Source organism: Calidris pugnax, unplaced genomic scaffold (genome assembly GCF_001431845.1).
Source record: "Calidris pugnax isolate Ruff unplaced genomic scaffold, ASM143184v1 scaffold180, whole genome shotgun sequence".
NCBI lineage: Eukaryota > Metazoa > Chordata > Aves > Charadriiformes > Scolopacidae > Calidris > Calidris pugnax.
This window is the reverse complement of record NW_015090916.1, coordinates 293,575-318,766: the sequence shown is the minus strand read 5'-3', so window position 1 is coordinate 318,766 and position 25,192 is coordinate 293,575. Positions and strand designations below refer to the sequence as shown.

The 25,192-nt window shown below is 56.6% G+C and overlaps 1 protein-coding gene across 11 annotated transcripts in view; it reads left to right on the top strand.

Annotated features, from left to right (window-relative positions):
* USP28 (ubiquitin specific peptidase 28) overlaps window positions 1-23,024 on the top strand; it is a 36,738-nt gene extending 13,714 nt beyond the window's left edge. For 6 of the 11 annotated variants that reach the window (XM_014949583.1, XM_014949582.1, XM_014949577.1 and 3 more), the window contains 25 exons: window positions 3,417-3,494; window positions 4,243-4,372; window positions 5,172-5,336; window positions 5,454-5,616; window positions 6,464-6,550; window positions 7,310-7,447; window positions 7,865-7,938; window positions 8,443-8,519; window positions 8,808-8,947; window positions 10,875-11,002; window positions 11,163-11,258; window positions 11,867-12,028; window positions 12,685-12,887; window positions 13,824-13,894; window positions 14,251-14,479; window positions 15,724-15,921; window positions 16,401-16,540; window positions 16,714-16,872; window positions 17,540-17,635; window positions 18,282-18,460; window positions 18,541-18,619; window positions 18,780-18,859; window positions 19,730-19,853; window positions 20,324-20,522; window positions 21,947-23,024. In XM_014949583.1, coding sequence (XP_014805069.1) covers window positions 3,417-3,494; window positions 4,243-4,372; window positions 5,172-5,336; window positions 5,454-5,616; window positions 6,464-6,550; window positions 7,310-7,447; window positions 7,865-7,938; window positions 8,443-8,519; window positions 8,808-8,947; window positions 10,875-11,002; window positions 11,163-11,258; window positions 11,867-12,028; window positions 12,685-12,887; window positions 13,824-13,894; window positions 14,251-14,479; window positions 15,724-15,921; window positions 16,401-16,540; window positions 16,714-16,872; window positions 17,540-17,635; window positions 18,282-18,460; window positions 18,541-18,619; window positions 18,780-18,859; window positions 19,730-19,853; window positions 20,324-20,522; window positions 21,947-22,122 — 3,371 coding nt within the window. In that variant the 3' untranslated portion in view covers window positions 22,123-23,024. Of the gene's footprint in view, window positions 1-3,040; window positions 3,338-3,416; window positions 3,495-4,242; window positions 4,373-5,171; window positions 5,337-5,453; window positions 5,617-6,463; window positions 6,551-7,309; window positions 7,448-7,864; window positions 7,939-8,442; window positions 8,520-8,807; window positions 8,948-10,874; window positions 11,003-11,162; window positions 11,259-11,866; window positions 12,029-12,684; window positions 12,888-13,823; window positions 13,895-14,250; window positions 14,480-15,723; window positions 15,922-16,400; window positions 16,541-16,713; window positions 16,873-17,539; window positions 17,636-18,281; window positions 18,461-18,540; window positions 18,620-18,779; window positions 18,860-19,729; window positions 19,854-20,323; window positions 20,523-21,946 lie in introns of those variants that run through there. The other 5 variants (XM_014949578.1, XM_014949579.1, XM_014949581.1 and 2 more) reach the window with 4 other exon arrangements.
* Window positions 23,025-25,192: the final 2,168 nt, after the last annotated feature.

The following is a 25,192-nucleotide window of genomic DNA, read 5'->3' as shown; positions in this document are numbered from 1 at the left end:
ATGGGGTTTGGAGCAACCTGGGGCTGGTGGAAGGTGTTTCCCATCCCTGGAGATGGTTCAAGGCCAGGTTCCCCGCCCCGTCCCGCTGACTGACACTGAAGCCCCGCCTCCCCCTCCGGGGCACGACGGGAAATGTAGTTTTATTGACCCCCAGCCCCACGCCATGTCCTGCGGCCCCCCACACCTACTCGCCAGCCCCACACATCTCCAGGCCCCCCCACACTTACTCCCCAGAGCCATAGGAGGAGGGGGAAGGGTTTTAAGCTGAAAAATGGGGAGATTTAAGTTAGATTTAGGAAGAACTTGTTTGCTGTGAGGGTGGGGAGAGCCTGGCCCAGGGTTGCTCAGAGAAGCTGTGGCTGCCCCATCCCTGGAGGGGTTCAAGGGCAGGTTGGAGGGGGCTTGGAGCAACCTGGGCTGGTGGGAGGTGTCCCTGCCCGTGGAACCAGGTCATTAGATGGTCCCTTCCACCCCAAACCATTCTATGACTCTAAGTTACAAATTCAAGGAGGGGTTGGATGGGGCTTGGAGCAACCTGGGCTGGTGGAAGGTGTCTCCCATCCCTGAAGGGGTTCAAGGCCAGGTTGGATGGGGTTTGGAGCAACCTGGGGCTGGTGGAAGGTGTTTCCCATCCCTGGAGATGGTTCAAGGCCAGGTTGGATGGGGTTTGGAGCAACCTGGGGCCGGTGGGAGGTGTCTCCCATCCCTGAAGGGGTTCAAGGCCAGGTTGGAGGGGGTTTGGAGCAACCTGGGCTGGTGGGAGGTGTCCCTGCCCAGGGCAGGGGGGTTGGGACTCGATGATCTTTAAGATCCCTTCCCATCTCACCTAAATTCTGTGATCCTCCATGGGGAAGGGGATCCCCCTGTGATAACTCAGGATGGTTTCTTACAAGGTCTCCTCTAGGAATGCACATCCTCCTTTCCCTAAACCAGTGCCTCTGGTACCCCCTTAACAAAAACTGTTGCTCTTAAACCCCTGGGCTCTGCATAAATCCTCTCTATAAGGACCCAGGGATACTCCACCATGCTAGGTGCCCAGGAAGCTGCAGCCCAGCCCGATGTAGACAGGGGTCTCTGTGGCACCTCTGCCCCCTCAGGACACAAGAGATGCTCCTGAGAGGCTGGTGTTCGGGTACTGACCTTTTTATTGTGCATTTAGAGGCTGCACTTGTGTGGCCGTTCCCTGCTCGCACGGGGACGGTGTCAGGACCGTGCAGCGCTGATGGAGGAAGAGCTCGGTGGCCGCTGCTTCACCTCCCGATGGAGATGGGCTCGGAAAAGCCTGGGTCGGGAACGCAGGCATTGTTCCCGCTGCCGCCTCCGGCCTTTTAGCCCTCTTCATATCCATTTTCCTGCTGCGGTAGAAAGGGCAGCCCAGGTGCGGAGGCTGAAGGCCATGGCTCTGCCTCCCCCTTCTGTGCTGCCACCTTCCTCCTCCTCACTCTGTTATTTCTGGAGCCCCCTTGCCCCCCCCCCCGTCCCTGCCTGCAGCTTCTCGTCAAAACAAACCGCTTCTGAGCGTGGTGCGTCGCGTTGGAGCGAGGAAAATGGCAAAACCTCTCGCTTTCCCCCCTCCCTGGCCACCCTGTCGTCGTTTTTCTCCATAGAGGTCTCCTTCCTCTTGGCCTCTCGGTTTTGTGTGCCTCTCCTGTTGCTGTAATTTAATACTAACAGCATTTAGGTTGGGGTGGTTATTTTTCCGGCAGGTAGGACTTTGGGCTGGTTTGTTTTCTCAAGCGCACTGTGTATTAATAGCGGCGGCACGCTGGTGTTAATTACCGCCTCCGGAGCTCGTTTTCGAGCCCCGCGGCGCGTAACCTCAGACGGCCGTCAGCCAGACGAGTTGGAGCGACAAACCCACGCGTTCTCCCCAAAAACTTCACCAATGCGTTGCGGGGAGTGTGGTTCCCGGTGGTTGGTGTGGGCTGGTAGTTGGCCACAAGCCTCACCAGACTGGTTGCCCAGGGTTAGCTCTCTGCTGTCAATTCACACCTTTCTTCCCAAAGGCAGGATAAAACTGTGCTGGAGATGGTTAGGATATTACGGGGTGACGTGAAGCGGCAGATCAGTAATTAGCTTTTATGGTTCCGTCGGCTTTTGGGGGAGGCCTCCTTTGGGTGAAGCAGAAAGAAGCCTGCCCTGTCCTGCCTCGGAGCTCGTTATTGTGGTGCCGTTTATGAGCGCGGGGGGTGGTTTATTTCTCCAATGGAAAAGTCTGCCCCGCGGCGCTGGGAGGGGTGAGCCACGGGCACGGCACCACCGGCAGCAGAATTAGCAGCGTGAGAGAAGAGGTTTGTCTTTGTGAGATCTGTCCATCCTCAGCCTCCCTCCTGTGCCCCCGCGGCCCCGTTCCTCCCCGTGCCGGGGGCTGCCCGTGCCTCTCAACTTTTCCCGGGGCTGGAAGAACCTGTGGGATAGGCTGGGAGGGGGGTGTGAGCACACACGCACACGCTTTTTCTTGTAAAAGTTGAGAAAAGCAGTATTTTAGGTGGGACCGTCATGAATAACCTGTCGGGGGAGTTCCCACTGGAAAATAATGTAGGATTTTTTTGGTTTTCACCGTGGATCCGGGTGCGTGCTGTCTCTGCGGGGAGTAGCATCCACCAGCAGCGTGGCTGGATGGCTCAGGAACGCTGCTGAGTTCCTCCTCTCTGGGTGGAACTTGTGCTCCAGTGGCACAAAAGCACCTGATTTTTTTTCCCTGTGATGAGAGTAAGTAGAAACTCAAATTTTATGTGTCTGGTGGCCACTTGTCTGGAGATGCCCATGGCTTGGTCAGCACAGAGCCGGCTCCTGCGGTGAGCCAAGGCTGCAGAGGTCGGTGGTCTGGTACAGAAAACTTCTGCAATCCATTTTTTTAAATGGTTGGAGCAGCCAAAGAGCAGGTCGTGGATCGTGGCTTGGAGCGAGGATCTCACCAAAGCTGGAGCTGCTGGCGTGTGGGGGCAGGAGAGGCACCAGCCGCCCCCCGGGCCCTTATCCTGACACCTCATTGTCAGGGAGAAATGACACGCACAAATGGCATGTGCGGCCGGCCCGAAATAGCTGCTGGCCCATGCCCGGGGAGCTGCCGCCTCCTTATATGTCTCGCTGCACATGCCATGGCCGTGGGGGGACGGGGTGCCCCTGCCCCCCCAGGTGCGCAGCATCCCGCGGCAGGGATCGCCTTTCCCACGGGCCCCGGGACGTCCTCCCCGGGAGACAACAGGCTGGGCCTTACTCTCTGGATTTAGGGGGAGAAAAACCCCAGTGTGATGTTCGAGCTGATGCTGCCGTCGGGGAAGCGGGGTTTCCTGTCAGTCTGGCCATAAAAAGGGAGGAAAGCAGCGAACCCGCGGTGAGCCCTCGGCAAGGCTGGGGGAACGGCGCCGTGTCGGCCCCGCTCCCCCCCTCACCTCATCTCTCTCTGTTCCCAGGACTGCCAGATGCTGCTAAACCAGCTGAAGGAGATCACGGGCATCCAGGATTCGGCGTTCCTTCAGGCAGCTCTCAAGGTCTGTGCCTGTTGTGGTTGTTGGGTGGGAATTTCTCCCCAGGCCCAGGCGGGTTCAGGCTCTCAGGGAAGGCGATGCGCGGGTCGCGTGTTCGCTGGCAGCTCTGCGGGCTGATAAGGAGCCCGTCCTCGTTAAAACGGCCCGTGCGTGGCCTGTGGAAGCGACAGAGTGTGAGGTGGGGGATGAGGTGGTTCCTGGGGGAGCCGGAGGGTAAATCCCTCCCCAGGTGTGTGCCCCGGCCTGTGTTTCCCTCAGGAGGCAGACAGGGCACTGCAGGAAAATAGACAAGAGGCTCATTTAAGGAAATTCTTAGATGTTTCATCCAGAAATAACATAGAGAAGAGGTCAGACTAAGTGTAAAGGCGCTCAGGCCTTGGGGACGGTCTGAGGAAAAGCCTCACTGGGTAAAAGACAAACGTCTTGAAATCCCCAGAGCGTTTGGTTCCTGCGAGTCTCTCCCAGGGCCAGAGCCCCTTCCTGTCGCGCGTCAGGCCTCCTGCGATCGCTCCATCTCCTGGGGGGAAACAAAGTCAGTTAACGGGGTCTGGATTGTCCCCCTAACAATGCCAAAGTGACAGAGACACCCTACCCTTTGTTATTTTCCTTTCTCCCTCCTGCTTGTCACCAGCAGGTTGCTCTCAGCCGTGGCTGGGGACAGCAGGGCTGATGGCCACAGGTGCATTAAATGTCATGAAAATGTAGATGAATTAACACTAGCCCCGTGGATTCTGCCCTCTCCTTCTGCCAGGCTGCCAATGGGGACCTGATGGAGGCTGTCACCTTCCTGACGGAGGAGCGCGCGGAGGGGCCGGCGGGGGACGTGGCGGCGGAGCCAGCTCCGTGGGAAGGGAGCGCTGCGGGCAAACAGTCCCCTCCCGGTGAGTCCCACGGCTCCTGCTTCACCCAGAGCTCACCACAGGGCAGCTGGGGAGTGAAACCTTCCCGGGAAAGCGGCTCAGTAGTGGTTTACTAGTGTTTGTGGAGCAGACATCAGTTACAAAGCTGTTGCTGGTTTAAACACTTGCTCTTGAGTAAGACAGAAATCCCAGGAAGCTCCTGAGGCAGAACCTCAGTTTGGCACGTTTAGGTGTAAAAAGTGTCATGGCAGTCTGCGGGAGCTGAGAATAGTTTCTTTAAACATTTTTGCTAACGACACATCCGTTAACTGGAGCATTCCCAAGTGACACTATCACCAGACAGTGATAAAGGCAAAAGTCTGAGCTGGGAGCTTGGAAGCATCACCCGGAGCCGTGGGGCTGCCCTTGTGCTGCTGCGTGAGGCTTCCACCTCCTCCAGAATGGCTGCTTTTCCTCTCTCTCTCCTCTTCCCCAGAGCCTGGGGTGGCTCAGAGCCGGGCGAAGGCAGGCCGGTCTGTGACTGTGCCGGTTTTACTGAAACCCTTTATTTCTAAAAACAACGTCAGTTCTCAACACTGATGTCAAGGCAAATACCAGCAGCCCCTGATGTTCCCCTTGATTATTCACAGAGGTTTGGAGCATTCCCTTGGGCTCTGCTTTTGCTGTGAGGAAACCCGTCCGGTTCAGGGCTGTGGGGTCTGTCCTGTCCTCCCTCAATGGCTCTTTGGGTTCCCTGGCACCATCCGAGCCAAGGGATTTGTATTTAAAGCTTGAGCTGGAAAATCAGGTTCTTATAAATCCAAAAATCCTATTTGCGAAGTGTAAAAAAAAGAAGTTTGCCTGCTCCTGGGGGAAAACTGACGAGGGTGCTGCCTCCGCTTCTAGCCCGCACCCCCGGCCACGGGGACGAGCTCCGCGCCGGAGACACCTTCAGAGCACGGGAATCGCCCCAACCTCCGGCTGCGGAAAGAGAGGCTGCAGAAAGGTCAGTGGGTCCTCAAATTGGTATTGTAAGTGGATTATTAAGCTGATAACTGCAAAAGAGCTATAAACCCTCGCGGGGAGCTGGCATTTCACGGCCTGGGCACATCTCTCGGCACAGGCCGCTGGAAGCGCATTCCCCCGAGAGCAAGAATCGCCCCAAGAGGAAGCGCTGCGAGGTGTGGGGAGAGAAGCCCAAGGGCAGCGACTGGAGGCGGGTGGGCGACTGGCCCGTGGGCATGAAGAACATCGGCAACACCTGCTGGTTCAGCGCCGTCATCCAGGTGAGGCCACGGGGGAGCTGCTGGGGTGGCTGCTCCCGGAGGCACGGCCTTTGTTCGGTAGATCCAAACACGCAGCGGCTCTGTCCCGTGGGCACCAGCTGCAGGGGGTGAATGAGACCCTGCCCAAAGGAGGCTCCTGGTTGTATTTGGTGTGATTGGGATTTATTCTGGGCGAGCACAGAAAGGGCCAAAGAGCGGTTAAATGGATTTTGTGTAAAAATAGACACCGACACGTCCCCTCCGGTGCAGCGACATCCCAGCGCTGAGGGAGCGACAGCAGCTCCACCAGCAGCTCCACCAGCAGCTCCCCAGCAAAGGGAGCTGATAATTTAATTTTGCTGCAGTTATTGTTGGCTCCGTAATGCCCGGTGTATCATGTTCCAGTGGATGGAGCACACTGAGTGAGTAAGCAGCTGGGCAGTGGGTATTATTAGCCATCACCTAAACAAGGAGAGACGACAGTAAGCGGAGCTGAGCAGATTTGTCTCTTTTCACCCATTTCACACCAGCCAAGGGACTTTCATCGTGTGTCTCCAGTTGGGAGAGGGAGTAAGAAACCTTCAGACGGGCTCCTTTCCCACTGTGACTTTTCCCTGGGTGCTTTTTCTGAGCTTGCTGATGCAGAATAGAACACTCTTGCCTAAAATGGGGGTATTTAGCCTGGAAATGGTGGGAGGAGGTTACGGTGGTGGTGGTACTAATGTGCTGACCCAGCACCTCCACCGCTCCCTCTATAAACCCCTGTTCAGTGGCACGAGGGCCAGCAAGGGATGAGGAGTAGAAGAGTGACAGCGGGGCATCGAGCCCTTGCAGACACCCACTGCTCTTCCCTCTCCTTCCCTCCCAGTCGCTGTTTCAGTTGCCGGAATTTCGGAGGCTGGTCCTTGGGTACTCCCTGCCGCAGAACGTGCTGGAGAGCTGCCGCAGCCGCACTGTAAGTTCCCATCGGGTAAAACCCTCCCCTTTCCCTCTCTCCTGGCAAACTCTTGGGCTCTTCCTCCAAGCACATTTAGTTTGGGGCCGCCCGAGAGCCCAGGGCCTGTGGTAGGGGCTTCCCAGTTGTCAGGCTGCGGTAAAGATCGATTTGGGAAATATTTTTCAAAGACAGAATCGCTGTAGGAAAAGATCGGGTGCTTCCTGTAAAGCTTTTCTCTAGAGCTTCTGACTGTGGGGCAGGGGGACATTTGTCCCATAAAAGTTCTTTGGTGGCAGAGCTGGTTTTTGAGCCAGCCTGAAGGTCCTGGAGCCCCAGCACCCTCTGAGAGCAGTCAGCAGAGGGGAGTTAGAAAATATCTAAAGAAAAAGGCATTGGTGGTTACATCATTCCAGCTTATGGCCACCGCCACTTAAGAGACTTTGCTTTATGTGCTTTCGTGTGTGCTCTCGCTACTCTGGCAAGGCTCAAGTGCAGAATAAACTCATAAATTCACTGGCTTTTGCCTTCTGTTTTAGCAGCTCTTACTTATGGCACTCTTTTCCCTAAAGATTTTGTTTCGGCTATATTTTTTCTCCAGTGCATCTGTGGGGAGACCAGATTGATCCCCAGGAACGGCACCGCCCGTGTGTCTGCCTGTGTCCCTTCTGATGTCCCCTTCTCAGGGCCCTGCACGGGGTGTGCTGTGGTGCTTTGGGTTAAGATTCCGTTTCGTGGAGTTGCAGGAGGGGTTTGGCGTTTCTCCTCTTTGCCCTGCAGGGAAAAAGAAACATCGCCTTCATGCAGGAGCTGCAGTGCCTGTTCGCCCTGATGCTGGGCACGCACCGAAAGTTTGTAGACCCCACTGCAGCGCTGGAGCTGCTGCGGGACGCCTTCCGCTCTGCCGAGGAGCAGCAGGTAAAACCCCTCACAAAGCCCTTGGCTTCCTTCAGAGCAGCCTCCAGCCAACAATCCTGTTCCACTCCCTCCTGCTGTTCCCTCCAGAGCCTCTTCCTGCGGTTGGCAGCCGCCAAGCAGCCGGCCCAGGCTCGTTTAGGCGGGATGCATGCGCTCGCTAATTAACCAGCAGCGCAGCAGGGCTCTGCCAGCACCAGCTGGGTGGTTGGGTCGCGATGGCAGCGATTTCCTCTGCTCTGGTTTTGAGACGAGCAGGGTCTTGTTATCACTCTAAACCAGCCCAGCCCTTGGGTTTCCTGCTCCTCTTGGCGGGTGCGGTGGCACCAGTTGGGGTGTTCCTGGAGCTTTGGGATCCAGCAGAGGGTGAAAACGCTGCTCAGGGCGAGCTCTGACCCTCCCCTTGTCCCTCTCTTGTAGCAAGACGTGAGCGAGTTCACACACAAGCTGCTGGACTGGCTGGAGGACGCCTTCCAGCTCGCTGTCAACGTCAAGTGAGTGGCTGCTCATCTCAGGAGTGGGACCCCACGCTGGGGAGAAACGGGTTTAAATGCAGGGCCTTAATAAATGAGAGGCCTTTACATGAAAGCGTTGAGTAAATGAGAGGGAAGAGTTATTATTTTACTAAGGATGCTCCTTAAGCTCAAAATACACCTCTGAGGTGTTGTGTCTGAATTTCCTGCACGTAAGCACAGGGCTGTTCAGTGCCCATGACCTGGAGAGTAAATAGGCGCTTTAGGGGAGCTCAGAGCACCACTGCAGAGCAAAGATCGGGGTGTTTGGAACTGTTTTTCAAAAGGTAGTGCCTTAACTTTTTTTTTGTTGTTCCTCCTTCCTGTGAGTGTTCTAAAGTGCTTTTGAGTGTGAAAACAGCTGAGAGGCTCCCTGCCCCTCTTGTGCTTAGATTGTAAACCTCAGTTTTGGCTGTAGGCAATTCCCAGGTAAAGGCTTAGGTTCTGACCGGGGCTTTTCTGAATGAGCCTGTGCTTTCCTTTCAGAAGCCCTGGGGACAAATCTGAGAACCCGATGGTACAGCTCTTCTACGGGACCTTCCTGACGGAGGGCGTCCACGAGGGTGAGTGAGGCTTTGGCAGGGTCACTCCTGGAGTGTTTGGGTTTATCGCTGCGATGGCACAGGCTTTTGTGCACGTTCCTAATGAAACTGCCCAGTTTTTTAAACTTGCAAACAGTTAGTAACATTTATAAAGTGTGTCTTGTGAGAGCATGAAATCCTCACCGGCGCTCCCTGGCAGACGTGCATACAGCGACACGTGGGTCCGTTCTGGCCTCTGAAGCGGTGCTGACAGCGAACGCCTCTTCTCTCCAGTGAGCTCATGGCTTTTGTATCATCTCCACCATCCAGGCAAGACCTTTTCCAAGCTGGAAACCTTTGGTCAGTACCCACTTCAGGTCAACGGTTACCATAACCTGAGCGAGTGCCTGGAGGGAGCCATGGTGGAGGGGGAGATGGATGGGGCGCAGGCGGTCACCTACGGACAGGAGGTGAGTTTTACTGGTTTTCATTGAGTTTTTGGTTACCTGCTGCCAAAAAATGCAACACACACAGTGAGGGGTGTCTCAGTGTATTCTGGTAACGTTAAATGGCAATTGTAAATGTTCCCTAAGAATTAAATACATGATATTTTCCGGAATCTCACGTAAATGTGTGTGACGCGGCGAGACGCCGAGTCCTCGCATGTTTGTAAAGATATGCTTCCTGAATAACCAGCTCGAGGAGCTGCCTTTAAATTGAAAAGGCCAACGTCTGCTTCTGACGCACGTGTGATCAAGTCTCTCTCTTTCTGTTGAAGCCGACCGGTCCCTGAGCAGGGGAGAACCTCTGCCTCCCTATTTTCGGAGGGTATCAGTACAGTGCATAACTCTCTGGTATGCCATTTGCGATTTGTCTCTCTCCCTCTTACGCTCTGTGTTTTCCTTTCTCCTCATTTCCATTCTTCTCACCATGCTGATTTATTTTTTATTTTTGATTTTTTTTTTTTTGTTTAAATCTCGTGAATCACAAATCAATCATAAATCCTTAGTTGCAGCACAGGAGAAAGTGAAGGTGTCCCATTGTGTTCAGCATCCTACAGGGTGGGAAATAGCACTTTGGAATGTGTCTGGTGTAGAGAGGGCAGGGAGAGGTACTTCAGCTCTGTGAGAACGTCTGGAAAATGTGCTGCTGGGGGTCAGACTGGCAGAGGAGAGGGCCCTGTCCCCTCTGGACTCAAAGGCTTATTGCTGGTATTCCTGGTGTGTTTCCAACCGCTGCGGGTGACACTGGTGTCCGCAGAGACTATGGATCATAGGGAGCTCATTGGGCAGGTTCATCTCAATCCCAGCTTTCCAGTTCCTCCACATTCTCTTCCAAAAAATAAGGGATACTGGACTGGTGGAGGTGTTTGAATCCTTCCGTGTCTGTATGGACAGAAGGAAGAGGCTCTGGTGGGATTTCTAAGAAATCTGCATCTGGATTTCACTTCCCGGGAGGTGGTGGCTGGAGGGAAAAGGGGCCGGAGGGAAGAAGGTGGATTTTCTCTTTTGAGAGCCTGGAGAGTGGCCGGGGCGCAGAGCAGCAGCGGGTTAACGAGAACTCGCATTTCTCTGAGATAATGGGAGTGTGAATCCTTCCTGCTCTGCGTTTGTGTTCCCTTGTTCCAGAGATGGGGCTGCTTCGCAAAGCGCGCCGCTACCTGCCTGCTTCCTTCCAAAGATTTTACAAAAATAATGAAAAAAAAAGAAATACGCCTTCATTGGAAATATTGTAGATGTAAATATTGTAGATGTAGATGCTGTTTCAGTCTGGCATGGGGCAGGTTTATCGTGGCAGGGACATCTTAATGGCTCCTGCGGAGGAAAAGGAGCCTGATGACCTGCTGCTGGTCTGCAGGGAACATTGGCTGAAGAGGGGCAGGGATCCTGGGCAGCAGGTGCTGGAGCCTTTTGGGATCCCAGGGAGAAAGAGGGGGTGTAAATCCAAGCCAGGGTTTTTCTTTCGGCTCCTGGAAAGTGTGTGTGAAACGCACAGAGAGTGGGTTCCTTCTTGGAGTCTCCTGAATGGAGCAGTTTGTGAATGGAGCGAGGGAGGGTGAGGAATCAGGCACCGCTCGAGGGCTTCTGTGCTGTCCTTCATCACTGCCTGTGTCCACGCTGGAAAAGGGCTCTCTGGGTGTGCCAGGCAAGGAAAAGGAGCTTTCTGAGCTGCGATGAGGCTTTTTCAGGGTAAAAATGTACAAGGGAGGCGGAAACTTTAATCTCATAAAATCTGGCTTTCTGACTAGTGACTCCATAAAGAAATTACAGACTAAATCAGTGTTTACAGGCAGACATTTAGGATCAGTCTCAAATCATTTGGGATCGGTGGGAAATGTGCCATTGTGCAGCCACCTTAAAGCAGGTCCCTGCGGGGGCGTTTCTGGTTCCGTCCCAGCGCTGGTTCACCAAACTCCCACCCGTCCTCACCTTCGAGCTCTCCCGCTTCGAGTTCAACCAGTCCCTGGGGCAGCCCGAGAAAATCCACACCCGGCTGGAGTTCCCCCAGACAATCTACATGGACAGGTGAGTTCTCCTCTACGGCACATCCACAGCCACTGCTTCACTGTAATTAAATTAAGAAGGTTGTGTGGACGAGCCAGGAAAGGTTCTGAAACACTGCGGACAGATTGGGGATGCAAGAAGTAACACGTCTCTGGGGGACACTCTGGGTTTCTCTGTCCAGGTACCTCTACTGCAGGAAGGAGCTCGTTCAGAGGAAGAGGGAGGAGATGAAGAGACTGAAGGAGGAGATGGTGGTTCTGCAGCAGAAGCTGGAAAGGTCAGTGGCCCATGACATCTATCTGTGTGCCCCACAGGAGCTGCAAACCATCTGTCTCCAGGAGCTTCCCTGTGGGAGAGACAGAGCCGGGTTTGTGTGGGGTGAGGAAATGGGCTTCCAAAACCCAGCGCCTGGGTGTGACGGCTTCTGGACAGTACTGATTCCCTGACAGGAGTAAACTCTTCAGTTATTACCATTGTCACCATGGGCTGTGATGGCAGTTTGAGGAAGCCCAGTAATACATTAAAAAAGGCATGATGTTCCTTTCTTACATTGGATGTCCCCTCCAGCCTGGCATTTGGGTTGTTAACTGGAGAGGGCAGGAGGTCGATGGCAGAGATCTGGGGTGTGCACAGCCAGGAGGTTGGATTTCCCACTGGTTTTCCCCAGCTGGGATGGAGTTCAGTGTCTCCAGGGTTGTTGCTGTGACAGGAGCGGGACTGAGTTCTGGTGGCCTTGGGGCTCTCAGGGTGTTCCGTCAGCGCGTCCCTTTGCGTCCCCTGGGTTTTCCCTTCCTCCCTTCCCTGCTGAGCCCGGCTCCATCCCTGCCTGGAAGTCCCAAACGGTCTTGTTCCTCCCCCTGAGCACCACCTTGCCCGTTCCTGCAGGTACCTGAAGTTCGGCTCGGGGCCAGCGCGCTTCCCGCTGCCCGAGATGCTGCGCTACGTCCTGGAGTTCATCACCACGAAGCCGTCGGTCACCGTCCCTCCTGCGCCGGGCCCTGGGACAGCACTCCCCCAGCCCCACGCCGAGCCCCCTCCTCCGGACAGGTCAGTGAGCAGAAACACAGGCCACTCACAGGAGAAGGCTTTGCTTCCAGCTGAACGCTGGGGTTTGCATCCTGACAGCGATGCTGTGCCGAGCCATGCCCGTGAGAGGAGTCAGTCCCTGCTCCGCTCATAATTGGACTCCATTTGTGGATCTGCCCTGTTCCTTCTCCTTTTCCAAACACATCACCATATTCCTTGTCTGAGCATCAGCTCTGAGTTCAGCTGTGTGCTCTTTTTGGGGAGGCTACTCCTTTTTTGGCTTCATCGCCCAGTAAGTTACTGCGGCAGTGGATTATTACAAGCCTGGCCAGCATGGCTGGTTTGCACTCTGAATTAAGCCAAGTAAATACTTGAGTTTCTTAGTAGTAAGGGAAGGAATTTTGACACTTGCTCCTTGTGGCTCTGTGCTCACAGGATTCTGCAAGAATTTCAGCTTCTATTTGTCCAATATTTTAATTTGCTCTGTTAAGGTCGAGTTTCAGTTTAATCGTTTAATTGTTCCTTTCAGTTTAATTGTTCTCTGTACATTTTGTACCCTCCCGGAAGGGAAATCCCTCTCTGGCTCTGGAGCAGCTTCTCTTTGGTTTATTTCATATTCTTTACCAAAAGAAAGAAAGATTGAAAAGCCTGTCCATCTCTTGGGTTCTGCTCCGCAGTGTCCTGGAGAGGCCGGACACTGGGCCTGAGGAGGGAGCGTTGCTGCCGGCCGGTCCCTCTCGGCAGCAGGGATGGAGCGCGGCCCCCCAGCCCCCGGAGCCCCCGGAGCCTCCCGCTCCTCGCCTGGTGTCGGAGGAGGAGCTGCGGCTGGTGCAGGGCTGTCTGCAGCGCTGGAGGGCAGAGATCGAGCAGGACGTGCAAGGTTGGCCCCGCTGTCTCCGCTCCGGGTTTCTTGTTGAACCCAAGTCCCTCCCGATCCCCTGGTGTGTCCCCAACTGTCACACCCCGACCTGCCGCTGCTCTGGTGCAGCTCAGCCCCGTGCTGAGTGTATTCGGGGAAGTGTGGCTGGAGCTGCCTGGAGGAAAGAGACCTGGGGGTTCTAGTTGACAATGGCTGAACATGAGCCGGCAGTGTGCCCAGGGGGGCAAGAAAGCCAGTGGCATTCTGGCTTGTATCAAAAATAGTGTGACCAGCAGAAGTAGGAGGTGATTGTGCCCCTGTACTCAGCACTGGGGAGGCCACACCTCGAGTGTTGTGTCCAGTTTTGGGCACCTCAATCCAAGAGAGATATCGAGGTGCTGGAGCGAGTGCAGAGGAGGGCAACGAAACTGGTGAGGGGGCTGGAAAACAAATCGTATGAGGAGCGGCTGAGGGAGTTGGGGCTGTTTAGTATGAGGAAGAGGAGGCTGAGGGGAGACCTCATCACTCTCTACAACTTCGTGAAAGGACACTGTAGAGAGGTTGGTGCTGGTCTCTTCTCACAGGTAATTAGTGACAGAACGAGAGGGAACGGCTTCAAGCTCCAACAGGGTAGGTTTAGATTGAACATTAGGAAAGAATTTTTCACTGAAAGAGTGATAGGGCATTGGAACAGGCTGCCCAGGGAGGGGGTGGAGTCCCCATCCCTGGCTGTGTTTAAGGGCCGTTTAGATGCAGTGCTGAGGGACATGGTGTAGGGGAGGACTTTGTAGAGTAGGGTAGATGGTTGGACTCGATGATCCCAAGGGTCTCTTCCAACCTCAATGACTCTATGATTCTATTGGGTGGTTACTGCGAGGCGTCACGCTCTGCAGGGAGAGGGGTGGCAGAGCCTGGGGAATCCTCACTGTTGTCTCCGTATTTCTCTCCTGGGCACAGATCTGAAGGAGTCCATTGCCAGAGTCCAGCTCTCCATGGAGCACATGTACTGCGACCCCCTTCTGCAGCAGGTGAGAGACACCACCTCAGTGGGTAAATGCTGATATTCTCCTGTGTTAGTCGCTGCTGAAGTTGTCCATCTTCATAGAATCATAGAATGGTTTGGCTTGGAAGGGACCTTAAAGATCATCCAGTTCCAAGACTTTATATACTTTATTGTATGTAAAAAATATCCCAATATTATGATGAAGCAGAGAAAGGATTCTTTATGAAGATCTTGTTGCTTTTCCCCTAAAAGTCAGTTCTCACTTAGTAGAAAGCTTCCCATGTGAGTCCAGAGTCTTGTCCTGGGCTACGGCTGTGAGTGCATCCATACAGGGTTCGGAAGAGTTAATTGACTGAGCTCCTGTCTGATCGTGGGGTGCAGGTTCCCTACCGCCTGCACGCCGTCCTGGTGCACGAGGGGCAGGCCAACGCCGGGCACTACTGGGCCTTCGTTTACCACCAGCCTCGGAAGAGCTGGCTCAAGTACAACGACATCTCGGTGACGGAGTCGTCCTGGGAGGAGCTGGAGAGGGATTCCTTCGGCGGCCTGAGGAACGCCAGCGCCTACTGCCTGATGTACATCAGCGACTCCGTGTCCCGCTCCCTCCCAGGTACCGCGGCCCCAACTGCCGCTTCTGAGACCTCTCTGTGCCTTCCTGTCCCTCCTGGGCCTTACATTCCTGGGCTGCTCTTTGGCTCAGTTCTCCTCTGACGATGCAGAGGACTTCACCCCCAGACAAGGGAAATGATGAATTCATTTCTCAGTCCTCAGTAGGGCTGAAAACTGGTAAAAGAGCTGTTCTGGTGAGAAGAGGAGCAGAAGGGGGTGTTATTCCCCAGTGTAAATGCTGCAGCTGCCCCTTTGTCCCTTCTAACACCCCTCTCTTGCTGGGGGCTGCATGCAGAGTTCACAGGTTCCTTCCTGAGGGTGCATGGGACACCTCCTGCTTTATTTCTCCTGGTTTTATCCCAGCACCTCGGTTTTCGACCCCAAATGCAGCCCTGGCTTCGCGCGGCCTTTCCTGGCGCACGAGTCGCTGGTAGCGGCAGCTCAGGCCGTTTGCGGAGCCGATGTATAAATAGTCCTGGGCAGAAATTATCCTGCACGTGGCACTCTCCATGGCAGCAGCTGTAGAAGAACCTCATCATTTCACGCGTGGTTCATTCTGCTGTAATAAATAGCAAGGAACAATGGAGAGCCGTCGTTGTGTTCAGGGCTGAATCTGGCTGGTGAGGATCTGGGGGTTGGTCTTTGTCCGTCTTTCTATGACAGTTCCATTTCTGAAAGGAACCCATCATTTTTCCCCCATTTAATGCGTTTTTTGTTGTTTTTTAAAGAGGATCTGCTTTCACAAGGGGTGTGTAAGAAATATCTGGTGGGGAGAATTGCTGTTTGCTTTCGATAAATGTTAAGCCCTGTCTAAGGCTGGTGCTGCTGGGGGTCTGTGTGGTTTTACAGCTGGATATTGAAGCAGGTCTAAGAAGCACTGAGAAATAGGGGTGGGATGCCTGTGGAATCCCTGTGGCTCCCTCCCTGGCACCCTGTGCTGTGGATACGGTGCCTGGGGCTGACTCTGCATTTCCCAGCTCTTGGCCCAGGAAACGGGTGTGTTTCTCACCTCCTGCACCGACAGGCTCCGTTTCTGCAATTTCTCTCTCACAGATGCCATCCAGTGGCAGAACAAAACTGGGGTTTGTTCAGGATAACTCTAGATTTGTCTTTCTTTTTGCACTTTTGCTTAGGAACCACCTTAAATTACCAAGCCAGTAGAAAGCTGGTTTTTTTCCCCATTTATCCCTTGGGCACTTTGCCTGTGGTGTCAGTGCTCCCTGACCCCATCCCCATCTCTTGCAGGTGGGGAGGAGGGGGCGGCGGAGGCCCAGGAGGAGCTGGAGGCCCTGTCCCCGGAGCTGAGGCACTACCTGCAGGAGGACAACTGGCGCCTGGAGCAGGAGGCGGAGGAGTGGGAGGAGGAGCAGTCCTGCAAGATGCCCCAGATGGAGCCCTCGCCCGCGTCCGAGTCGCAGGAGCTCTCTTCTGAGTCGGGACCAGGTGATGCCGCGTCTGACCTCCCAAACCACGACAGCCAGAGGGTCAGAGACACGGCTTTGCTGGGATCAGCTGTGGCTGCAGCTCGGGGGGGGGCTCTCCTGGCATGGAAGAGGCTCTTTTGCTGGTTTTCCATGGCCATCCTTCCCAGCTTCTCACCAGAAACGCTGCTTTCCACTCATTTAATCACAACGAGCTAATCTCATTTCACTTCTAGGCCTTTTTGGGTTTTTTTTATATAACTATGGCGTAGAAAACATTCAAGGTCTGTCCTTTGGAGCAGGGAAGTGTTCCTTGGCCATCCTTGATGGCATGTGCCACCCCCACAGGAAAGGGCACACACAGGCTGAGGGTGACAAGTCCTCGCCCCAGGGTGGATGCAGCAGCGGGTGAACACTGCACGGAGCAGCCACGGAATGTTCTAGAGCAAGAGAGGAGAGTAAATGTGACTGTTTTCTTACTAACACCCTCTCTGTCCCCAGACCAGCCCTCAACCTGCCAGCAGAGCCCGCGCTGCCTCTCCTCGGAGCATGCCAGGATGTCCCAGGAGCAGACAGCCCAGGCCATCGCCAACACGGCTGAAGCCTACAAGAAGAACGGCGTGGAGGCGGCGCTCTGCGAGGTGGGGCTCAGCCCGGGACACAAACCCTTCTCCTCCCTGTGTCATTCCTCTTGGCAGCCCTCTGCTTTTCCCATTTCCATGCCACTCTGCCTGGTGTAGCTCTGTCCCTTCTGCTCTCTGTGTTTTCCTGTGGTTTTTCTCACTCTGTTTCCTCTTTCTTTGCTTGGCCACAGCCCGAGCAGGCAGAGCCAGCGAAGGCTGAGGCCGAGCCCCCCCAGGACGCCCCCGAGACAGAGCCCCCTGCCCCGGCTCGCTCACGGCTCTCGGAGGTGGAGATCCCCAGCGTGGGGAAGATCCCCGTTAGGTCCGACGCAGACGGGTATAACGAGGAGGTAGTGATCCCGGCGCAGGGGTTAATTACTGCCCAGCACTAACCCAGCACCAAGCTTCTTGCACGTCGGGTGCTACAGTCTGGCAGGGAACGGCGCCCTGTAAAAGTGTGTTTCCCTGGTGTGGAGATGGAGAAATCCGGTCACTCCCCTTCTGACTGCCCTCAGAAGAGCAGCTCTGCAGAAGCGCTGGGCTGTTAGATCCTCACGTTGTTCCTTTCAGCCTTCTTTGTGGCACGGCTGTACCAGAATTGATCCTGGTGGTGTTAATTTATCGACAGGCGTCTCTGCTCCCCTCACCCAGTGTGGTGTCTCTCTGCAGCCATTAACACAAACAGCGTGAGGTGCTTTGGGGGGTCTCGCTCTAACCCCACTCACACGTGTAGTAAATGCTCTCATTTCTGTTGCCCGGGGATGTGGCTTTGCCTTCTCACCCCCTGAATTGTTGAGTTCGAGGCTCGGAGTGACCACCCTTGGGGCCTTTCGGTGCTAACCCCCTGCATGTGAGGTGTGTGTGCTGGAGGGAGTGAGAGGCAGCTTGTCCCGCCGCATATCCACACCACTCCCTTTACACCTCCGGTCTGTGTCCCTCTCCTCACCCTGCCTTCTCTTCTCTCCCTCTCTCCGGCTGTCTCCCTTGGTGGGCTGTCTTCTCCTGCCCTCCTGGAAGGTGATGCTGAGCCCAGCCATGCAAGGCGTCATCCTGGCCATTGCAAAAGCCCGGCAGACCTTTGATCGCGATGGGTCTGAGGCAGGGCTCGTTAAGGTATCTTGTTTGCTGGCTAATTCCCAGAGTAGGGGTGTCTGTTCTCAGGGCATGGGGAATCCATGCAGCATTGACCTGGAGGGAATGGGAAGGGAACGATCGGTGCAGTTTTTCTCCTGGTTAAAGACCTTTTCATCCACTTTTCTGTGACTGCTCTTCTGTTGTGACAACGTCTTTGGTTCTAAATGAGTTTCAGAGTTTGTAAGAAAGCGCTCCCTCCTCCCAGCAGAAACAGCAACCTCTTTTTTTACTTTTCACTATTTTTTTGGCTTATTCTTTGAGCATTGGCACTTCTCTCCATCTGGGTAATGAAACGTAGATTTTCTCTGCGTGCCTTTGAGAATCTCATCTCTGGGGCCTCAGTGCATCGTCAGAAAATAAGCCAGCGCTCGTGAAATGTTTGTTTTGGTGCTGAACATGCTCACGGGGACCTCCTTCGTGAAACGTGTCCTCGAGAAGCCCCCCTCGGAGGGAGGGACTGGGCAGAGCGAGCACTGCCAAACCTGGAGGTGGGTGGGAGATTTTCCAGGCTTCCCTGCTCCATGGGACGGGCATCTCCTGTGGGAATCCGGTGGTGCCAGGACAGCTTCAGGCCAGGTGCGTGGCATTCCGGTGGCAGGGGGGTGACCGCCATGTCCCCTTGCAGGCGTTCCACGAGGAGTACTCCCGGCTCTACCTACTGGCCAAGGAGACCCCCAGCCCTCGCAACGACACCCGCCTGCAGCACGTCCTCATCTACCTGCTGCAGAACAACGCTCCCCAGCAGGTGGTGGAGCGCACCCTGCTCGAGCAGTTCGCCGACAGGAACCTCAGCTATGACGAGAGGTTGGTGCCGGCGGCTCCAGGAGGGGCTTTTCCCAGCCAGAGGCCGTGGTGCTGAGTCTCTCTCTCTTCCCATGTGGCAGGTCGATCAGCATCATGAAGGTGGCGCGAGCCAAGCTGAGGGAGATCGGCCCCGACGACGTGGACATGGAGGAGTACAAGGTGAGGGACCAGAGAGCCTTTCTCTGTGGTTGGTTTGTCACTGAGGAGGTGCAAAGCCTGCAGAGGGTACAGCCCCACAGGCCTTGGGGTGGGGAGGGGGTGCCAGACCCACAGGCTGGCAGGGGGTGATGCTGATGGCCCTGCTCTCTCCTCCCCGCAGCGCTGGCACGAGGACTACAGCCTGTTCCGCAAGGTCTCGGTGTACCTGCTGACGGGGCTGGAGCTCTACCAGAACGCAAAGTGAGTGCCTCCCTCTTCGCTGCGGGCTCAGGAGCGGCTGCGGCCGAGGAGCGGAGGGAACTTTGGCAGAACCTCTTCTTCCTGCCCTGTGACGGGCAGTTTGTGTTCAGGCTTGGACCTGAGGCCAGGAGGCTCGCTTTTCACTGGCCACCAGTCCCTTCTGGGACCCCCAGTCAGCCTTGGTTAAGGGTTTAAACGTTACACCGAGGGACTGGCTGTGGCTGCCTGATGGTTTCCGAGTATTTCCCCTCATTTTTCCCTCCATGACACAGGGTTTTGTGTCCTCACGTCCAGAGGTGGCTTTGCAGGAACAGTTTCCATCACTCTTTTTTTTCCCTCTGGACTCCTGTATTAATGTTAAACTGCCTCGAATTGGACACTGCTTTGTGTGAGCACACGCTTGGAGGGCTCCAGGCTCTTAACAATTGCAAAGGGGTCTTTTTTTTTTAGCCATCACTGGTTTAGAAAGTGTATATTGCATTAACAGTGGTGTGGAGAAGTGCCATTTTATGAAGGGTTTGTAGTTTGAAAAGTCATTTTCCCAGCCTGGAAAATAACCCGGCTTCCAAATTATCACTGGATGGAGCCAGGATTGAGCTGGGGGGCCATGACCCACCAAGTGCAGGGAGAGGAGAGGCTGGGCCAGAGGCGCTGGGGCTTCCCGTGGTGCCCCAGTCCCTGCACTCTTCTCCCTCCGGGGGTTTATAAATTAGAAGCCTTTTGCACTTGGGCCGAAAAGGAGCGTTAATTGCTCACTGTAGAGCGCCTGTTCGGTTCTGCCGTGGCAAGGAGGTGGGTTTTGCCCTCGGGCTTGATGTTGGCCACCACTTGGGCCATGTGGCGAGTGTCTGTGAGCTGCCCCTCTCGCAGGTACCGGGAGGCCCTCACCTACCTGCTCCACGCCTACCAGAGCAACGCCCGGCTCCTGCGCAAGGGGCCGCGCCGCGGCGTCAGCGAGCCCCTCATCGCCCTGTACCGCAGGAACTGCCTCCTGGTGGGTGCCGGGGCCCGGGGTGGGGGGACACAACGGGTCCCACTCGCTGCTTGGGTCGGTCTCTGTCCCTTCCCTTCCTCCCCCCTCCCTAATGTTTATTTCTAATATTAAGGGCTTTTTCTCTGAGCCAGAGATGGTGTCCTTTTCCACGGGGGGAGAAAAGAACAGCATAACATTGGATTTGTTCTCAGTTGACGCTGGGTGGTTGCTGCGGCCTCTGCAGTGGCCTCTGTGGGGCCCATTGCCCAGCTCCTGCCCCTCGCCACGCGCCAGCAGGGGCAGGGAAATGCAGGGAATAATAATTCCGTGAAGGAATGCGCCGTTCGGGGGGGGGAGTGGGCAAAGGCAGCGCTGGGTCTTGGCATCTTAAAACCAGCCTTAGAGATACCAGCTGTAGCTAATGAGACGTGTGTGTGTGAGTGTGTGTGTTTCCCAGCCTGTGACCCTCCCTGTCTCTGCCTCCCCTCCAGAAGCTGAACGAGGTGGCAGCGTCGCTCTTCATCAGCCGGGAGGAAGGTGGGGTGGCGGAGGGCATGGGCATCCTCAACGAGCTGGTCATCCCCTGCATGCACCTCATGAGCAGCTTCGAGATCTCCAGGGAGGACCTGGACGCGCTGGAGGCCACCAGGAGCCGCTGGTGCTCCTACCTGGGCCGGGAGGACATGGACGGTAGGGACGGCGGCTCTGCGGGGTGTGGGGCTGGGTAGGGCACGTTGGGGCGTTTCTGGTGGGAGAGGAGAAACGTATTTGGGTCACCCAGTGTCATAGAGAAGAATTTCATCATTTTCTGCACAGAAGCTGCTGAGGGAGGGTTCCTCCACCCGGGAATGGGAAAAGCTGCTCTCTAAGGGATGGGCAGCATTACCTGGAGGGGTCTGGTGGTGGTTTGTCCCACTGACGGAGGGTTCCCCATAGACAGCAGGCTCAGCCACTCTTCAGGAGAGGGAACAGGTTGGAAGGGGGAGCAGATTCAGGGGGTCTTGGCATTTGGCAGAGAGGTTTGTCCTTTTAGGGCTGAATTTCGGTTCAGTGGCTGTTGTTCTGTTTCCCTCTGGAGCCAGGAGTGGGGCTCCCATGTGACCCCTCTGGGTCGTTTTTGTGAAGAGGAATTGGTTTTGACCCCCGTGGCCTGTGTGTGAGGGGCTGGGGAACCGTTACGGGGGGCTGTCATTAGCAGAGGGGAACTTGTACAGGAAAATGAGCTAAAAGCACAGAGGTTTATTCTCAAAATACTGTGGTAAGGGATAGAAGTTGGGTAAATTTATGGATAAATTTACGTTTCCCATTCTGGGGCTCACAGCAATGGCGTTTGCTGACACAGAAAGTATTAAAGGAACAGGAGGAGGCAGCATGTGCTCCCAGACCCTGGGAGCTGCCTCGTGTCACCCCTTTCTGCTGCTCTGCCCCATTCCAGGGACGCGTTGATGTTGTCCCCTCCTGGAGACAGCCTTTGCCTGCCGAGCTCTGAGCTCTCCCAGGCTGTAAGGTCAGACAGGACAGGAGGAAACGGCCTCCTGTTGTGCCAGGGAGGGTTAGGATGGATATTGGGAAACATGTCTTCCCCAAAAGGGCTGTCAGGCATTGGAAGAGGCTGCCCAGGGCAGTGGTGGAGTCACCATCCCTGGAGGGACTGGAAAGTGGTGCTGAGGGACATGGCTTTGGTGGGTTTGTCGGTGCTGGGTTTATGGTTGGACTCGATCTGAAAGGTCCCTTCCAGCCCGGACAATTCTATGGTTCCCACAGGTGACAAAGGTGCTCTGTCTTCTTCAAGAGCAAAGTCAATATTTGAGTGTCACCTTGAGGACACATGGCTCTTTCTGCCCTGCCAACGGTCCAGTGCCTTGTACGGGAAGGTGGCTGTGTCCTGGTGGGACATGGCACTGTCCCCAGGGCAGGCGGGTGGCAGCAGGACACCCCTGTCCTGAGTCCTGGGTGGGTGGCAGGGCTCCAGGTCCAAGCGGGACCCATGTGGGACCCCGCCGGTGGGAGAGGGGCAGTTTTCAGCGCTGGAAGGTGATTCTCTGAAAGGTGTCACAGCTCCTGGGGCCTCTGCCGCCTGCAGTGGCGCTGACTGTCCCCCTCTCCCCCCACAGCCAAGCTGCAGATGAAGCTGGGCGAGCTGCTGCCCCGGCTCCTCGACTGCTCCACCGAGGTGGTCGTCCTCAAGGAGCCCCCCAAGATCCGCCCCAACTCCCCCTACGACCTCTGCAGCCGCTTCGCAGCCGTCATGGAGTCCATCCACGGGGCCTCGGCCGTCACCGTGAAATAGAGCAGGAACAGCCGCCGTGCCGTGGGGCCTGGCGTCCCCCCGGGGCCCCCCTAGCACCCCCCCGGGCCCCCCCGGCGGGCAGCGCTGGCCAGGGAGGGGTGACCCGTGTTCAGAGCCGTGTTTTTTGTAAATAGGAAGGGATAAAAAGCGGGATTGCACTTCTGGGAGGAAAGGCAGAGCGGGGACGGGGAGGACCCAGCCCAGGGCTCCAGTGGGACCAGGTCCCCAGCAGCACCAGCCACCGCGGGGTCCCCGGGGCCACCCCAGCGGGTTTGGGTGTTTTGGCAGCTTTTTAGAGACAGATCCCGGGTCTGTGCTGGCGGCAGAGCGAGAGCCGGCTCCTCTGGCTCCTCTGGCCTGAGGTCCTGCCCTGTGGCAGCTGGAGGGGGCACTGGGAGCACTGGGAGTGGGGTCAGGCTCGGAAGGAGGTGGTGGGCTGCGTGTTCAGGGGGCTCAGGCCAGTGTTTGCCTTCTGTGTTTTAACTGGCAGGAGAAAACACACAGGAGTCTTCCTCCGAGGAAGGCACAAGCAAATCCTGGGGGGTCGGCGTGGCCTGTTCAGGGGCATCCCCCCAAAGGATGTTCCTTTTGGGGGTCTGGAGCCAAACTCCCCCCTCCCAGGGGCTCCCCGTGCCGCGCCGGTGCTGGCTGCCAGGCCCAGAATCCGCTCTTTTTCAGTTGCTGGTGGTTTGGGTTTGAGTTGGTTTTTCTTGAATTGACTTTGTATAAAACCTGTGCCCCCTGGGGGTCCCCTCGGGGTCCCCTCAGCCCGTGTGGGCGCTGGAGCTGTGGCCGTTGTTCTAAACCCAATGTTGTGGGGGCGCGGGGGGGTCCTGTCCGTTGGGACTGAGCAGATGTCTCTAAAGTGCAATAAATGCCTCTGTTCTACGTTAGAATGAAAACCCTCCCGCTCTGCGTTTGTTTCCCTCTGGGGCTCCGACACCGAGAAAAGGTGGGAGAAAAGACAAAAGTGTAAAGTTGGGAGAATTCCTGCAGGTCGGGGACGCCCCGCGAGGGGCAGAGCAGGGTCCCCAGCCCAGCCGGGCGCTGCCGGGCAGGAATTCCACCTCTTGGGGCTCTGAGCGCAGCGGGGCTGGGGGGAGAGGCTGGGCCTGAGGAACCCTACCTGTTGGGGATCGATGCTGGGGGGTGTCTCTGTAGTCGAGGTTTTTGGGGTGAGGACTCTGTCCCAGAGCCTTTCCCGGGGGGAGGCTGCTCCGCGCTCATCCCGGGGGGTTCGGGAGTTCCCAAACAAGCGGCAGAGGAGAAACCTTCACGTTAAATTAGTGAAGAGGAGGGAAAACCACTCTCTTCCCGCAGCCAAAATCTATTAATTCGGGAATTGAAACGTTTAATTACGTCTTGAGCTGCTCCCATGCGATGTCAGGGCAGCCTGTTCCTGCCCCCGGCGTCGCTGGGGCCAGATACGGATTTCGCAGGGAGAGGGGACCCTGGGGCAGGGGCCGTTCCCAGCGCGACGCCCATGTTCCCAGGACTTGTTCCCCGTGTGAAATCCCTTGTTTTAGGGAATTTGCACAGTGTCTCGGGCTGGGAGTTGCCGCTGGGTCCCTCCGTTCTGGGGGTGTGCAGCTCCAAAAGCTCCCCCAAGAGATTCCTCCCTTCTCCCAGGGGTTTGAGGAGGAACCTGAAGCCGTTCCTGTCAGGGGTCCTCCTGCAGGTAAGGGGATGCTGCAGGGCTGGGAATGCTGCTTTTTCCATTTTTCCCCCCATTTTTGTGACAGGGGTGGCAGGAGGTGACCCCCAAGGGTCTCGCTCTGGAGAAGAGGCCCCAGACCCGGTGCCAGCATCACCGTTACTGGCCCATGGAGGACTTGGCATTTCCAGGCGGGTTTGTCCCCGCTCTTTTGTCCCCAGGAGGAGGATGTGGTTTGGGGAGGGAACCCTGGATTAGGAGAATCTGCGTCAGGTTTCGCCCACTCTTTGTGTTGCTGCCAGGAAGGAGAAATGCCCAGGGGCTGCTCGGAAAAATAAAGAGCAAAGGCTCCTCCCGGGCACGGGTCAGTGCCGGGGCCGGGGGGGCTGGATGGGGCTGGGAGGGAGGGGGGTCCTGGCTGGAAACCTTTGCTGGGCGCCTCATCCCTTTGCGGGGTGCGATGGGGGCTCGGAGGCAGAATGGACTCTCTTTGCTTCTGGGCTGGTCCCAGCTCTGGAGGGGCTTTGGGGATCGTGGCCGAGGGCACCCCCATCCTGGCCCCCGTTTTACCCCCTCCCTCAGGGAGGACCCAGCACCCGCCTCCCCCTGAGCCCCGGCATCAGGAACCCCAGGGAATCTCGGGTCCCCCCTGCCCCTTCGGCCGAGCAAAGGGCAGGTTTCCAAAGGGGCTGTGGGAGGAGGGTGGACTTTGCCTCCCCCGGGAATGCCGGAGTCGGCCGGGGGCTTCCTCAGGGCCGGTCACGCGCGGCAGCTGGGAGCCCGCAGGGATTAAACCCGCCGTGAACCCGCTCCTTCCCGGGGCAGGCTCCGGTCAGGACTCGGAGGGTTCATCCAGCCCCACGGTCCCGCTGCCGGGGGGGCTCTCTGCGTCGGGAGAGCGTGGAGGAGACGGTGAAGGGGACCCCCAAAGCTCCTGCCCCTGGGTGCGGGCGGAGGATGCGCTGGAGGAGCTTCCTCCCCGAAGGTCTGTGGGCTCCATCCTCTTCACCAGGAGCTGAGGGGGGTCAGGGCAGGGGATGTGGCCGCTGCCACCCCACCTTTGCGGGTCCCAGGCACTGCCGGGCTCCCCTTCTCCCTCCCCCCCCTTTTCCACCTTCCTCCTCTCTTGTCTTTTCCCCCCAAATCTTTTCCACACAGACCGAGGCCCCGACGGCTCCCGTCCCCTCGTCCCCTCGACGCCGCTCCCCGTCCCCAGCACGGACAGAGGCTGCCGACGCCGTCACCGTTTATTGGAGGTGCGTGGGAGCGACGGGGACACGCGAGGCAGGAGCTGGGGACAGCAGTGGACTCGGCGGCGGGGGGACCCGCGGGGGACGCCGGGGCGGCGCGGTTGGTGAGTGCCACCATTGCCGCCCGCAGAGCCCGGCGCTGCGCCGCCGCCTCCCAAGATGAGGA